At 35.1% G+C, this 16,826-nt stretch overlaps 1 protein-coding gene across 3 annotated transcripts in view; it reads right to left on the reverse strand.

Annotated features, from left to right (window-relative positions):
* Positions 1 to 80: 80 nt before the first annotated feature.
* Positions 81 to 16,826, reverse strand: part of LOC134799864 (uncharacterized) — a 68,299-nt gene continuing 51,553 nt past the window's right edge. Inside the window, exons 5-13 of one of the 3 annotated variants that reach the window (XM_063772269.1) lie at positions 16,505 to 16,651; positions 15,354 to 15,463; positions 14,375 to 14,489; positions 13,216 to 13,330; positions 7,720 to 7,854; positions 6,068 to 6,246; positions 5,151 to 5,289; positions 4,471 to 4,576; positions 81 to 3,844 (exon numbers count right to left, since the gene is read on the reverse strand). In XM_063772269.1, coding sequence (XP_063628339.1) covers positions 3,646 to 3,844; positions 4,471 to 4,576; positions 5,151 to 5,289; positions 6,068 to 6,246; positions 7,720 to 7,854; positions 13,216 to 13,330; positions 14,375 to 14,489; positions 15,354 to 15,463; positions 16,505 to 16,651 — 1,245 coding nt within the window. In that variant the 3' untranslated portion in view covers positions 81 to 3,645. Of the gene's footprint in view, positions 3,845 to 4,470; positions 4,577 to 5,150; positions 5,290 to 6,067; positions 6,247 to 7,719; positions 7,855 to 13,215; positions 13,331 to 14,374; positions 14,490 to 15,353; positions 15,467 to 16,504; positions 16,652 to 16,826 lie in introns of all 3 variants that reach the window. The other 2 variants (XM_063772268.1, XM_063772270.1) reach the window with 2 other exon arrangements.

Raw genomic sequence — 16,826 nt, forward strand, 5'->3', positions numbered from 1 at the left:
TTTATTTTATTTTTTATAATTGTAGAAGAAAGTCCATCATCAAGTCAACGTATCATTGTTTTGGAATAAAACAAAAGAAATAAAATAGGTGAATTTTTATTTTATGTAACTTCGTTCTCTATCAAGCATTGGCTTTCTAACATAGTCAATATAGTCATATAGTCATATATTACCTATCGGCCGAAAATATAAAACTTTGGTACCTAGCTTAACTTCAGTATTCGATCTACATTGGTGTTACATTTCTGAGTATTTCAGACATACAATCACTCGACAAATATCCTTAAATATATAATATACTCATATACATGACAGTTTCAGTCCACAAAAGAACAGATTACTGTATAACTAATAAATTGACACTTATTTACAACTTCGATCCTTAATGCTTCAAAAACCAGTACGGTATCAGATAAAATAAAAATTGAATTTGAATTTTAAAATCCTAAACCTACACGGTGAAAAGTTACACTTTTATTTACTTTTGAATTGTAACATAAATAAGGATCTATATTTTTTTCTAAAATAAAACAAAAAAATCTTAAAAGTGACGTTTTCAGCAACATATTTGCTGAATTACGTTTAAAGAACGATATTTTATGAAGTATACTCCGTTTCAATAATTGAAAATTATACAAGCCACGCACCTCTGATCTGTGTCCAGCGAATAACAAAGAAATACAAGACATACCATACTATGACGGATAATATATAGTATATATACGATAACGTGTATGACAGAGAAAAACATAAGTACAAACATATGTTGTGATATGAAAAATATGCATTATATTATAACACGAAGAAACATCAAAAAATAACGTAATACCACTGGTATCAACTAACTTTTTTTTATTATAGGACAATTTTACACAGATCAATCTACTTTTTGACATTATTTGAAACGGAGTATACTTCCATTACTCTACATGACTTAGACTAGTTAACACTTTCTCTCCCCTAAACTGAAGGGTTAACAAGAGGGTTATAATATAACCTTCCCAAATAAATTGCATAAACAACAACACACCATTATCACATAAGTTTTCATCCAAGATGAATATATACATATGCAGCTTAAGGCACACGATACATATTGGCTTCAAGCCTACAACTAATACAGTCAAGGCCATAAACATATATTTTCAGCTTAATAAATCTTTATATTAAGCTGAAGAAATGTATAAATATTTATGACCTTGAGTATAGATACACTGAGAGCTAGTGGTATGAAAAAAAATCAACCAAACAAGTATAAAGGTTATCTGGAAGAGATCGGTCTTTAGCGATAAGACCGCCTGTTGTCATCATAGTTTAAGTTATATGCTTAATATGTATTGTTTCAATTATTATTGGTGAGTAATAGAGAATATTTGTATTTATAATACTATGATCATTATTCACTTGTATACTTTATTTTTTATAATAAGAATGTTTTACAAATGTTCAGTGAGTCAGTTTTGTACATAGGTAAGATTTGACTGACCCTTATTTTATCTATAATTCATTTATTCAATTGTGTAACGAAAAATAGTCGTACGTTTATTTACATGTTACACAAAGGAAAAATCAATTGTAGGCGATTTAAGTCCTTTCCTACGTCATTTTAAAACCTATTCCATCATTTTATGTTTTTTACTAAATTAAATTGTATAATTTAAAAACAAAGAAACATACAATGTGGCGTAGGACGAGCAATGTGGGGTGAATAGGGACGAAATTAAAACTGTAATGTACCTGACGATTTCTTAAAAAATACCCACACAAATTGAATTATACAAAATCATCTATTGCTTTCAATGGAATGATACGATTTGTGAAGCTATTTGCTAAGAAATTGTCAGGTAAATCACATTTAAAGTTTTGTCCCTATTCCCCCAGCCGTCCCTATTCACCCCGGTTGATGGTACTTAGGCATATTTTCCGTGAAAAAAAAATATATTTACCACTAGCTCTAAATATAATAATGGGGGGCTATTTACAAGATTACCCAAAAATACATGTTTATGTTAAATTAAAATGTTCCATTTATTATATTTCCAAGTCCCGCAGTCTTTCAAACATAATTGCTTGGCGATCACAACACTATATACATCGGCAGCAATACATTATTTACCACACCTTAGTGGATATATTTAGTAATTTTAATACTTGAAACTACTAATAAATTTACATTCCATATAATATATTTTTGTTCCTTTAACTTTCGTATAACATTATACAAAACTATACTTTTCGTGAATTATATCTGATTAGTGATTACGTACTGTGATTACCAGTGTAATATAGGACCTGAATATTCTATCTCTTTTCCACCAGTCTAATTGAAAAAAGATAGAAGCTTATGTCCCGTTGATTATAATACCCTGTTATATCAAAGAATCTTTTAAGCGGAGATCAATTGAATTTTCTATCAATCATTTTAATGGATTTACACAAAGTTGATCTATTTTAGCGTATCAATAATTTAGTTATATTAAAAGGCCAATATCTAGTTCTCAGTAAATAATTACGTATCACATCTATATACATGTTTAGACTAAGTAGTTTTCTACATGCATTAAATATGTTACAATATAAGTCCACACTTAATATTACATCAACTAGATATATTTAATTCATAAATAATTGTGACGTTATAACTAACTTATGAAAAAAATTACGTATAATATTATATATGTATGTATGTACGTATAATTTAAATAAATTATTTTGTATAAACACTCGATGTAGTTACTCGTATTTCGCATAACATGCATTGAAAAATTATCCATCAATTTTAGCAATTTAATTTTACTTTGGACGGCAAATAATTGATAAAGACTGGTTTAAACTTTCACGATTTTTACACATTATTAAATTGTAAAACGGGACTTAATTGGGTATTTAAATCGCAAAACGTAAATACGCGATTAAGTCCCGTTTCACAATTTAATAATATATAAAGAATTCAAAAGTAAATTAATCACAAATTAGCCATAACGTCAATTTGATCAATCGCTTTGGTCATCAACATTTGGCACGTTGACCTAAAGCATAGATTATAATATAGCCCATTTCAGCCCATATCACATAGATTTTGCAGGACTTCCAAGATCCTACTATATATGAGGGCCTAGTATTTTTACTTCAAAGAAAGTCTCTTTACTTCAAACTGACCATCAAGCCCTTCGGAATTTTTCATTTCAGACGCACTATCTGCATTTATGATACCGATGGAGTGACGAAGGCCTAAAAGACCAGGGGCTGATTTATGGATTTCGCGCGCTCGATATCGTGTGGATTCAATATATCGCTACTACTAGGCATTTAAATGCTACTAATAGAATTGAAAACGAGTGGTCAATATCACTAGATTCCCAATTTCTATTGCTCGTATTTCAAAAAATATCAATTCGCCGTTTTCACAGATTTTCGAGTGATGAAATCGAGCGCTCGAAATTCTAAAATCGGTGCCCCGTTCATGGTCACTCTCGGAGTACCCAACTGGCGTGAAGTGGCGTAGAATAGGCCAGAGAGGCATCATCTTGCGTCAGAGGCTAAAATTCTTTTTCAGTCACTGATCCGGTATCTGCATAGCTAGAAACATAGTCCCACCATCTAAAATTCAAAGGGCTCTCAGACTCGCTTCCTATAAAGTCCGAGTCACGACTTCCTCCTACCCTTGCCTTCTTCGAAGATCTCGTTGAACTCTGTGAGGAGTGTGTCAACGACATTGTTCTGTTGGATGCAGTCTATCGCGATGTTGTGGGCCTGCTCGGCGGGGGCCCAGAGTAACGTGGGGCCGAAGACTATTGCGAGGTTGGCGGTGTGCATGCGATTGCGCTCGCTGTACTTTGTTACTCTGAAATATTAGATTAGATTAAGATTTGGATTACACTCAAGATAGATGATTAGGAAATTAAGGCTATGATGCAATAATAATATTGTAAATTTATTGATGTCTAAAAACTGAGCATTATAAAACCTCTCTAACACCTCTCTATATGGAAGAAATTTTGGGAAATTATAAGAAAGAGAATTATGTCATCATCATCATAATTTAAGAGCATGGCTCTTGTCGGTGGAGTATGCGCCAGTTTTCGCGGTCCTCGGCCAGGTTCTTTAAGTCCCTGGAAGACACGACATTTGCAAATTGTTGGAGAGAAGAGAAACCTACTGAGACCATAGAGAATAGACGAGACAAAATGATAGGTCACTTGATAAGACACGACACTTTCTTTTAAACTATGTTAGAAGGCAAGATCGAAGCTAGGAGAGGAAGAGGAAAACCACGAGAATTATGTAGAATGAGATAATTAAGTATGTTAAGTTTATATCTTAATATTTTTTAACAAGAATAAACTAAAGTAGTTACACTCTCTTTAGAATTCTTAACAAACATCATAAAGACGAAAAACCTCAGAAGTTTAGTGAGGCAGCGCATGTTAAACATATTAATGACAATAAAACATAACAAGTGGTAGTTACCTTAATAAATGTTCCAGCAGATATTTCAGTGTGTCGCGGTTGCACGGCGGTAGTGAGTTCACTATATCACGGAACTCTTTGATTTTCGCTTCTCTTGGTTTTATTGCTGTAACAAATTAATTATTATTATTTGGATTCATCTTAGCAGTTGATTATTTGTGAAGATTTTTGTGCGTGAACTCTACAGCTACCAAAGTGTCTCATAAAAGCTGCTCATAGGTTTAAAATTTTTGCAGCGGCAATTCAGAATTTAGTTACGAAGTAAATAATTTACTTCTAAACTCTTCTTCTTCTTCTTCTTCTTCTTTTATTTACTGTAAATTCTCAAGAAAATCAATATTGTAGCATTTTTGAATAACCATTTAGGACGCGCTCTATAAAAGGCTCTCTTTCTAACACATGGCTATATCAAGGAAAGACAAACAGCGATTACAGGGGACACGCCTTGCCTTAAATGCGGCTTAAACAATTTTTTTTTATTACACCAATAATTATACATTTTACATACCTACATGTAAAACTACAAAAAAATATCAAAGGAAAATAGAACCAGGTAACATCAGGCGGTCTTATCGCTAAAATGCCATCTCTTCCAGACACCATTTGGGTAGAAGTAAATAAGGTAGGTTTTATAAAGGTGGATGTCATAAATCAGTTTGTATTAAGACGATTACACTTACAGCAAGCTGCAAGCACCCTGTCGAATATGTTGCAGGGTATAAGCGGCTCCTTCAACTCCCTGAAGAAGAGCTTCAACGATCCGGTCAGCACGTGGATATCTGCGTTCTCCTCAATCGACGACAGCTTGTTCTGATCGATCTGGAATAAAAAAACAATTATTTTTAGATTCATCATCATCATTAAAAGTATCATCATCGTCATCACCAACATCATTTTAATATATCTTTAATATCTGCAGTTATCATCATCTGACAATTCTTAGTATTCTTACATTACTGGTAAATCATCAGACTACAGAAGTGTAAATGTGTGAAACCCTTCTTTGAGCTTGGTGGACTGCGAGAAAACCTTTCATTCGGTTCAGAGTTGGGTACGTGAGTACAGATGTAGTGCATAATTCTTTATCGTCGTATTTTCACACGTACGAACGTCCCATGCTACTTCAGTCAGTCTCAGTACAAAAAGTACTGAGGTTAACTGAAGTAACATGACAAATACGACGGTAAAGGATTATGCACTACATCTGTATATCTATAATAATAAATCATCTCAGATCTCAGGTGGCGTTTCGTAAGTATTCCTAATGTGATTTTTTCTCCTTTCATGAAGATAAATTCTGGAGGTTCAACAACAATTTTATTATGTTAATAATATGGTCTCAGACGCACGGTTTTCGTGTAAATCGACAAACTATAATAAAACTTACATCCAGCCGTATCTTCTGCACCTGACTCAGGTTTCCACTGGCCCTGTAAAGCCCGCCCGACATGTTCTCCTCGTTGCTCTCGATCTTCTTGATGCAGGCGGCCACGAACGGCGGCACGCGCTGATTAGTATCTGTTCTCCTTTTTACCCTCGACCTTTTTGATTTTAGGTGCAGTTTTCGTGTAAATCGTCAAAGTATAATAAAACTTACATCCAGCCGTATCTTCTGCACCTGACTCAGGTTCCCACTGGCCCGGTAAAGTCCGTCGGTGCACATATTCTCCTCATTGCTCTCGATCTCGTTGATGCAGGCGACGACGAACGGCGGCACACGCGGATTCGCATCCGCCGGCACCACCTCGGAGAGATTGCGGCCGAAGACAGGTTCATCTGGGGAAAATTAACGTATAATTAAACTCTGTGTTTTTTTTTCACCGATGTTTGCGAATTGTTTACATGTTTTATATCCCAGATACTGAACAACCACGTCTGTTGCCCGTTCTACTACCGAATCTGTCTGATTTAGTATAAACATTTCTGATTGATTGATTAAAAATTATTCCAATGTGTAACTACTTATACGTTAGACACTTGAATTATAACTAAATTGTTAATCATCTAAGGCTTAATCAGGATTTATATTTATTAAAATACTAAATGCATCCAACACTTCTAGAATTATTTATAAATAAAAGAAAGTATGAAAGGATGTATGATAAAAGCACTAAACTAAAACAATGGTGCAAAGGAGTATTAACTTGAAGAAACTGTTATAGTCTTAGCTATATAACAAATGAGGTAATAAGTGGGTCAGGAAAACCGAGAACAACTAATCATAACCTACCTTTGTACGAATGATGCGTGTTCTTTCATGTTTTATGTTTCTTTTTGTACAATAAAGTGTTTTACTACTACTACTACTACTACAAAATTAAATACATATATACAATTCACAATATTTACAATTAGCATTAGCAATCAAATAGAGAAAACTACTCCGGCAATAAATACATAATGATAATTTGTTATGTTGTCAGTTTTATTTAAAACTTAACTAAAAATAATTGTATTAATAAAAATCAACCACTCACCGTAACACAAAGGATTATCAATCCTTAGTTAAATAAGGTTTGGATAAAAAAATAAAACACTCACACCAATAAATGCTCATCTTTACATTCCAACTTATAATACAAAAACAACAAAAAATGTTATAAAATTACACCCAAAACTGGTCAAATGTTTAAAAAATAAAGCTCTCTACTAAACTGGATACCTAGCCGTATAAAAAAGTGTTTTACACATTCCTCAAAAAACAAATATACATAAATTAAATACATAATGAAGAAGTAAGGGATACGTGTAAAAATTAAATTGTTTTAAATCATATGTTGATAAAATAGAATCACTAAATAATAATAAAGATTCTATAGGTAAGATTTTCTTTAAAAAATAAGTTTATCAATTTCCTTAACTTCTTCATGTTTTAAATCATTTCTAAAACTAAATTTTATACTTTCTACATTTTCTACAACACCAACTACATGTAGCATCCAAATAAACAAAACTTAAAACTTAAAATTCGGCAAAATATAAAACACCTTATATTTTCTGTTGAATTTAAAGTAGGTACCTATTTTAAGTTTCTTTATTAGGATGTCTACAAATACTAATGCATTGCATCTACCAATAAACCACCAGCAAAATTTAGACTACGCAACCTAAACCTATCATTTTGTTTCTCAGTGGATACGCTTCAAACACATCCAAAAAACTATCAACCGAGATACAAAAGTTTAAAAGTGCAAACTGATTTTAAAAAGTGCAAGCTCCTCACACCAATTTAATAATTCTGATTCCAACCTTTGTAGATCCCTTTTTTGACAAGTTGCTCCATGGACGGCCGTTTGAGAAAGAACTTCTTAAGTCTGCTTCTCACGTGACTCTTGTTCGGTGGCTCTGTGCAATCGCTGAGATCTTCGTTACTGCTCCCGCCGGCTGAAAACAAAGAATCAAGGCCGTGTAAAAGAAAAAAAAGAAAGCATAGACACAAATGGCGGGAAAATCGACGATTCTGTTCACATAGAGTTAGAATATGCATGAACAGATGTTATAGCAAAAAGTGAAGAAGTTAAACTTAAGCTGATGAATGAAGATGCGGAAGATAGGTATGTAAGACAGAGCCCAGCGTAAGTTAAAATTGAATAATCACCTGCCTAGTAAGTTTAAGATATTGAAGACACTTATATTTCTGAAGTAGGTAGGTAACTAATAAACAAAATATGATTTGTAGGGTATAGTCAGGTATAAAAGTGCTGAATCTTTCAAAACAGAATACATTTACATTTTACTTTAAGTAGGTAACAGCGCTGTTGTAAATATTAATGTAAGATAGTAGATATACATAGTTCAATTTATAACCAATCTAAGTAAAGAAAAAGAGTATGCTGTAAATGGCAACCATAACCAATACTGTACTCATAAATGCTAGCAAAAAATGTAGATGGTGGTTTTCCAATAGATTACGACAACAAAGACATAGACATTTAAATTAACACTTGCCTTCCCCATTACGAGTTCATAAAAAAATGGTAGACCCATTCCGAAACCGATGTCTGATAGATTTTCGAAACCTCTATTATTTCAATGAATAATTAAATAGGTAATCATAATTAGTTTAACGATTTAGACAAGGATATAACCATGAATACATCGTTGATTGTCGTAAAGATAATAATGACCAAGACATAAATTCAGCAAAGATAGCTAGTCAACTGAAGAAACCACCACCACAGAAGAAGTGAAACGAACAATGTTAGAACGAGATACGACACAGCATTTGAATATGTTTCTGGCGAACAATATAAATTAGAAACAGACAAAAATCCAGAAAAGAGCAGGGACGTACACAGTATCGAGAAATATTTGTAATAATCTATTTACCTTATTTACAATCCTGAAAACACTATACAACAATGTTTATACATTTTGCAACCAATCGAAGAATTGCTAGAGGTTATTGAAGGCTTAGAAAAAATAATTTCAAAATTACTGGCGACGAAGATTTCTTTTGCCTAAAGATATGTTAACTTGGTTAGTGAATTGACGATTGACCTGAAATATACTGAGTTTGTACAACGTAAGAGACTGTCTTTGAAGATATCGTTATTATTGATAAAGTTCTGATAGACGATAACGGTATCTCAAACTTAAACGTCGGGTTAAGTGGTTTTTGAAGTTTGAAAAGTGTAAACTGACATGCTGCTAATTGTAAGGATCAGACAAACATAATTATATGAAGTGCATTTTTGATTTTACATGCGTATATTAAATAATAATGCTATTTATCATTCTAGGAACGTTAACGGTAACTAAATAATGATAAGTTTTATACCAACGTAAGCTATGTAAATTACGAACGTAAAACGAGTAAAACATTAAACTTAAAAGAACAGAAAGCATTGAAACGGGTAATAACTACCACGATGAGGTACCGATGTACCGTTTTTATTATTGGTCAGAATAATTATATAAATGGAAAACAAAAATAATTGACATAGATTAAATTGCAAGATATATAAATAATAAAAGAACACATACGCGATGAACGTTTGCTGTCACGCCCTTTATTGTCTTTGTTCCTCTTTTCTATTTTATCGTGCTTATCATGTTTCTCGCTCAAGTTGTGGGACGATCCAAAGAAATCCTTGAGTTTGGATAAGTTCCCTTGTTTCTCCTCTGGATTTTTCTTTTCTGTAGGGCTCTTCTGCTTCCTTTCTGTAGGGCTCCTTTGATTCTTTTGCGTTGGACTTTTTTGGTTCTTTTCCGCCGGACCCTTTTGGTTCTTTCCCGTTGGACCACTCTGGTTCTTGTCTATTGGGTTGTTTTGGTTGTTCTCCGTTAGACTCTTTTGACTATTTCCCGTTAAATTTGTTTGGTCCTTAATTGTTAGATTCTTATGGTTCTTGTCCGCAAGGTTCTTTTCCATAGGGCTCTTTTTATTTGTACTCATAACAACATTTGATCCGCCATTATCACTATAGGCTACTGCTAATATTACTTCGCATTCCATTGCAAAATCGAAGTTTCATTAAAAAAATAGTACTGCTGATTCATCTACCGATGTCTTGTGATAATGATTAAGATTAAAATTTTGTCAACCAGATAACGCAAAAAGGTGTTTCCGGGTTAAAGCACCACGATCGAATCTTACAGAAACTAGACAAAATTGTAATATAAAATCGAACCAGAAATCATTAGTCCTGTGGCATTCTAAGTAATATCGAAATCTCAAATTGAGTATCAGCAGTATCTAAGTATAGTTCACTTCCTTATATAATTTTAATATCACTGATTCGTGTCGAATTCACTTCACTATACTACAATGTGCACTGAATGAAACACAAGTGTTTTGGTCAGCAAAATAGAAGTTACATAGATTTTGAAATTAATTGTCCTATTGTCAATACAGAACTGATATACAGGTTTAGCACAGGATCTTTTAGCTATCGGAGAGATAACGGATTGATAATGGGTGTGATAAAGGTAATTGATTCGTAATATGTACTCGTACATGAACTGATAAGAAAAACGATATTGGTTCGACAATATCACGTTATGTAGGTTTAGGAAGTTAATACAGAAATTCATATTTTATGTATTATGGACAGATTCTACAAATAAATCGTATAAGACTAGACGCATATCAAAACTTTATAACATCAAGTACTTACAATAAAACAATACATAGAATTTGTACAGTTCCAAATGACAGGCTTAAAAAGATTCTCCGATTTTGATTTAATAACTCATCGAGAAACAGATCCAGAAAATGTTTGTCCGAAACGGCCACAAAGGAGCCAAAACGAATAAATTATAAACAAAAACGAAACAAACATTTATATCTTACAAGAGTCAGTCCGCAGAAGTCCATCGGTAGGAATACAGCTGCACATTTTCACACCACATCGAGTTTAGAAACGAAATGGCTTCAACACAATAGTTCTTTCCAATCCAGGAAAACACACTTTTTTGTAGGCATTTGATTACAACGACGTCAATTCACAAAACTACAATGAAATTTTAATCGGTGATAAGGTTTACGAACTCAATTGAATTAAACACCCCAATGAAGCTACTAATTTAATAGAAGCAAACGCATTGACCACTGTTAGGAAACTAGTTTAAACAATAAATAACGTTATTGTGGATTCTTCATACAAATTAAAAGCAGCAAACAATTAAATATCAATTAAAGACCCAGATAATTCACTGTTCAAAGACATTCAAAGAACCTTTTACACTCTCGAATATTTATAAATCGAATTATAAAATTCGCAAACCGCTATTCTTCTCACAGGAATTAGACAATAAATACAACTGAACTAGAGAATGACTAAAGATGTCAATTAAACTGAACCTACTCACTCAATGAGGAAAAGTTGACTCAGTCGACCACAACCATGTATCGTTCGGAATATGTACCAAGCACCAATTGTACAACAAAGCTGCTAATATCGTTTTTCCGGTCCAGGAAGATTGGTAGAGGAAAATAACGCATTTATCTTCTGCTTCAACGATAATTTAGGAAAATACAGAGGCTAGTGTAAATTTACAGCAAATTTAGATACAGGCAGTGGACCTACTTATTTTATTTGTAGCTGTAGTTTTTTATGCTAACTCACTAAACGATAACGTCTCATCTCACAATTAGTTAATACTTAATAGGCAAAATAAAATTTATTAATGCGTAAGTATAATTATGTTTGGTTTTTCTATTTATTACATACAAATTGTTTTTAAAATTATATGTCACTTGTAATAATGATGTAATGACTCTGAAATCCGAATCATACGAGCAAAGGCCAGATCTTGACGTCATTTATATTTATTTCTATCAGGAGCATGTACTTTTAATCTTGGTGGATATTTTTAGAGGATGTTCAAAGAGCAAAGTTATTTATGTCAATTTCATCAATGTAGATTAACTACATGAAGACAATATAAAACGATATAACGACTTTCCCAATGAATGTGTTTTGTATCTATTTAATAACTATTTGGTTTTTTTTAAATCCTATATTGTTAATTTTATCGACATCGTTAAAACAGTTTTCATAAACATATTTACGAGTAGGTACAGTCACCACACGGGATTGTTATATGCCATTTAGGGTTCTTGCTAATTTGGAAATTCTATAGCATAAGTATTGAACAACCAATTTAGCTAGGACCCTAAATGGCACAACAATCGCGGAGCGTGATGGTACATATATATACTGCAATGGCAGATTGGTTCAACCTGGCAATGCATTAAACCTCATTCATTCTTTAATTCCTTCCACATCCGGAGCGTTCAGGGAAGGAAATTCCATTGAAACCGCAGTGTCACCATCAAATAATCAATGATAATATGAAACTCATAATTTAAGTAGGTACTTTTTGGGTCTGAATAAATTTCTGTTTGGTGCGAAACGTACGGTAGATACCTTTTAGTTTTAGTATTGGAAAATATCCAACGGTTGATAAATTCGTATTATGACTGACTGTAACCTAATATACATGGCGCGGTAAATGAGGTAACCCATATCCTTTGGGCTGTAATGTTCTGTACCTCATAAGGTTGCAATAAGTGCCGCCCCAAGTAGGTACTCCTTTTTGACATTAGTGGTCCGCAGGAACAGAGAATGTGCATTGCTGTCTCCTCTGACTCCTGGCAGACTCGCGTCTTGTTTCTGTCCTATTTTAATCGTGACGGATAGAATTTACAGCAGTGCTGAGTTAGTTGGGTCTGGGTGGATTGTTGTGTTCGGTGGAAAATCCATCGCAAACGTTTCTTAATTTAGGACCAACACAGCGGCAATGTAGTACTACGTCATACTTGTAGTTGAACATGAGAATTTTCTGTTTTTCGATTATAACTTTTTCTGATTGACAAATAATCGTAAAATTTGGGAGGGATTGTCCTGGAAATATTACCAAGATGCTTAATAAATTTTATAGATTTACTGAAATAAAAAGTTATCGAAGAAAAACAGAGAATTCTTATGTCTAACTATACTCTGTATCTTTACGTACTTAAATAAAAGTAAACAAATAATTTGTAGATTTTCGAGTAGTTAGAACATTTATTGATTAACCAACCAAATACAAAATCACCTGGACCTGTCACTGAACGACTGACTTTAACCTACATTATTTGATCATGTAATGTTTTCATCTACCCTCAACTGCCTTAAGAAGCCATTTGGGGGTAGACTTTGTTTACGTTGATTTTTAATACCTAAAGATTCAGACTATACAAGTATGACGTCGTTCCACAGTGCAGCGGGCCAGTTCAAAGTTAGTTTAATAAAATACCTTTCTGTTTGCTCCTGTTGGAGTGTCTGGACGCCGGCGGCGTGCGGCCCAGGCTCTCGAGGTCCGTGTTGCTGCTTTGGTTCATGATTGAGAGGTTGTCATCGGTGGGTGGGCCCTGAGGCAAAGAAGTGTCATTGTTACATCAGACGATAATAATACCATATTTGGTGGGCGCTGGGGAAAAACGGTGTTACCAGTTTTACGGCAGACCTACGCCTAAATGGGTCACGTCGCTAATGGGTCGCGTAAGGCAAAGTCGTAACAGCATTCTGAAGGTGATTGCGGACAGGTTTAGCTGCCCTATAATGTGGCACTGGATGGAGCAGGTCAGATCTCCCTTGACCTATGTCAAGTAGGTACTGGGCCTAGTGTGTAAAAACTGTACCTAATGATAAACACTTAGTGTAAGTAACTAATATAGCTTTTAAGTTAATGTAACTAACCATGTATGGACTTGTGGGTCTGAAATAAAGATATATTTATTTATTTAAATACATATTTTGCTTGTACAAAGCCTGCAACATGGCATGCAAAATTATTTAGACCCTTAACGACTTAGTACTAGAGAAAATGTTCTTTTAAGACCTTCAGATCAGAACCCAGATGGTATGCCAATTGAGACTGTGACTATGACAAATGCGGTTCTAGGAACATTATTCAGACTGAAATTATGTTGCATCACTGAAGACCAAGTTAAAAGCTTCTTCTTTTCTACACTAAAAACCTAATATTTGGTTATTAGGGTTCCATACTTCAAAAGGAAAAAACGGAACCCTTATAGGATCACTTGTGCATCTGTCTGTCTGTCCGACCTTTCCCCCCCTTTATCTCCGAAACTTCTGAGCCTAAAATGTTGAAAAAAAATACACAAAATAGTTCTTTATCTATATGTAGATGACAGGAAAACCTATTAGAAATGTGCAGTCAAGCGTGAGTCGGGCTCAATGTTCGGAACCCTTGGAACGCGAGTCCGACTCGCACTTGGGCGGTTTTTTCGAAAATCCTCATAGTTTCATCGTGTCATAGTCCATTTCTGGAACTACACAATGATCGAAAATGATTGGGAAACACTCGAAATATTGTTCATATGCAGTTTGGTTTTCTATAAAAATGTAGACTATCACAGCACCAAGTTTGGCATTAGTGTGAAAATACGTACAAGTTTGTATATGACATTTTGTATCTCCCTGAGCCATCGTTTGGCGCCCTCTTCGCTGTCGTCTTGGAGTAGGAAGCGGTCGTGGCTGACCGTCAACTCGATTGATTTTGTGTACCTGGAACGTGAGGGTGATTAGAGCTTATAGCCAATCAGGTTCAAGTGGTGGAGACGCTGAAGTGTTCAGAAAGAAGCCGAAGGATTTTAAACATGTATTCTTGAGACCAACATGATTTACACTTAAAATCCTCCGGGTTCATCCAGAGCACCTTCTACTTGTAGATACTATATAAAAGGTTAAGGGCTAGGTTGATTTGTGTAAGATGTCCCCTAATATTTAATTATTTATTTATTTAATGACGCACTCAGTAGTAAAACAAGGTATTCGTGACTTACTTAAAAGTCCAAAAATTGTGCTGCTTCTACAAATACCTATCGCAAAAATTCTTCAGGTGAGAGTGATCAAATGATAGTGTTTACCAGAATCCAAAAGTTCCGCTTCTACAAATATCGCACACATTCTTAAGGTAATGTCAGTGTTCACCAGAACCCAAAAGAATTAAGTCATCTCAATAAGTTCAGTCGTGCTGCAATTTGATCACAGACGACATTATTCGGGCACGATTATTAAATGGGTTGCATCGAACCCCAAAAATCCGTTTTATAGAGACCGATATTTCGGCACAGTTGCACTTGCAATTTTCTCGGAGTAACTCTGTTTTTCATAATTCATAATAGTTTAATGTAAAGCCTGACCAGTAATTAATATATGATCATTGTCAAGAGGGCGCTGATGAGAATAATCTCATGTATAGGGTGACGGTTCAGTATAGTATGAAAAAAATAGTTCCAGTGAAATTCCACAACATGGCGCATGATTATATATAACGGGTCAGGCTTTAAATTACCATTTTAGCTTGGAATCGTATTCAGTGTGGACATACTAAGCTATGTTAAGTTGTCAATTGACTCCATAACTTACCTCCTAGTCTGTGTCTGTACGCATTGTATGACATGTGCGTTCTTGAGTGGGAGGATGAGTTCCGGACGCGGCGCGGTGGGACTAGGCGGCGTTCCTGGAGGCTTCTGCATCTTCTGTGGATACAAGTTTATAAGCATCACTTCCTACGTCATCATCAACTTCATCATCTTAAATTAATGTACTAAGCTGAAACACCTGCTAATGGGAATTATAAGTGAGTTTATTCAAACAAAAGACAAAAGCCCGCCGCCTCCGCTGGCTTGGCCACGTATTTAGAATGATGAGGATCACGGCGCTATAATGATATATCTGGGACGCTCGGTAGGGCGAAGGAAGGCCGATCGAGCGTCCCAGGTATCGCTTGGATGATGAGGTTGAAGCGGACTTGCACGATCTTCAAGCCGATAACTGGCGGGAAATTGCGCAGGATCGAGACAACTGGCGTTTACTCGTGTCGGAGGCCAAGACTCATTTTGTCCCTATTCTAATTATTCTATAAGAGTTTATACATATCAATCTCATTCTCTTGGTGCTTTTCCAATAGGGTCTGGGGTCATGTTTTGCTTAATCGTAAGGACTGGAGCATTCAATCGTTTTTAAGAAAGCTGTTCATCCGACCTTCTAACAAGAGAGTAAGTATTATTGAAATTCGTCAGGTTTGTTTACGACGTTTTTCTTCTCCGGAGAGCAACTGGTAAATATCGAATGACATTTCGTTCAAACGATCCAAGAAACTCATAGGTACGAACCAAAATGCCAATCTCAATCAACCTTCTTGGTTGAAAACCGCATACCTAAACGCTGTGCCATACTTCCAGTGCTCAATATAATAAATGATAAACCCTAGTGGTCATCTTACCGAAGCCTGATACGTCCTGAGATCCTTGTAGCTGAGCAGCGCCGACGGCGTGAGCAATATGTAGCAGTCCACCCAGTTCTTCTCACTCTTATACATGACACTCATCGAAGCCTGATAGATACGTGCTGAAATCCTTATAAAGGCACTCACCGAAGCCTGATACGTCCTTTGTAGCTCAGCAGTGCCGAAGGTGTGAGCACCATGTAGCAGTCCACCCAGTTCTTCTTACTCTTATAAACGGGCACTCACTGAAGCCTGGGACGTCCTGAGATCCTTATAAAGAGGCACTTACCGAAGCCTGATACGTCCTGAGATCCTTGTAACTGAGCAGTGCCGATGGGGTGAGCACCATGTAGCAGTCCACCCAGTTCTTCTTACTCTTCTTACCGCCCTCGAAGTATTTCGTGCGCTTCACCGGCCCTTCATGGATTACGGTGAACTGGGGAATAAAGGAGGCCTGTCAGTAAATTGAAATACAGGACGAAATTATGTTTTCTGATTATTACCTATTTGCTATTCTAATGCTGCATCCATTTAAAAGTTTTTTCAACTGGCTTTAACATCCGGATGACTTGGGTATTTATTGGTGTTGCATAGGGCTCCGTATTGAGGGT

Source organism: Cydia splendana, chromosome 19 (genome assembly GCF_910591565.1).
Source record: "Cydia splendana chromosome 19, ilCydSple1.2, whole genome shotgun sequence".
Lineage (NCBI taxonomy): Eukaryota > Metazoa > Arthropoda > Insecta > Lepidoptera > Tortricidae > Cydia > Cydia splendana.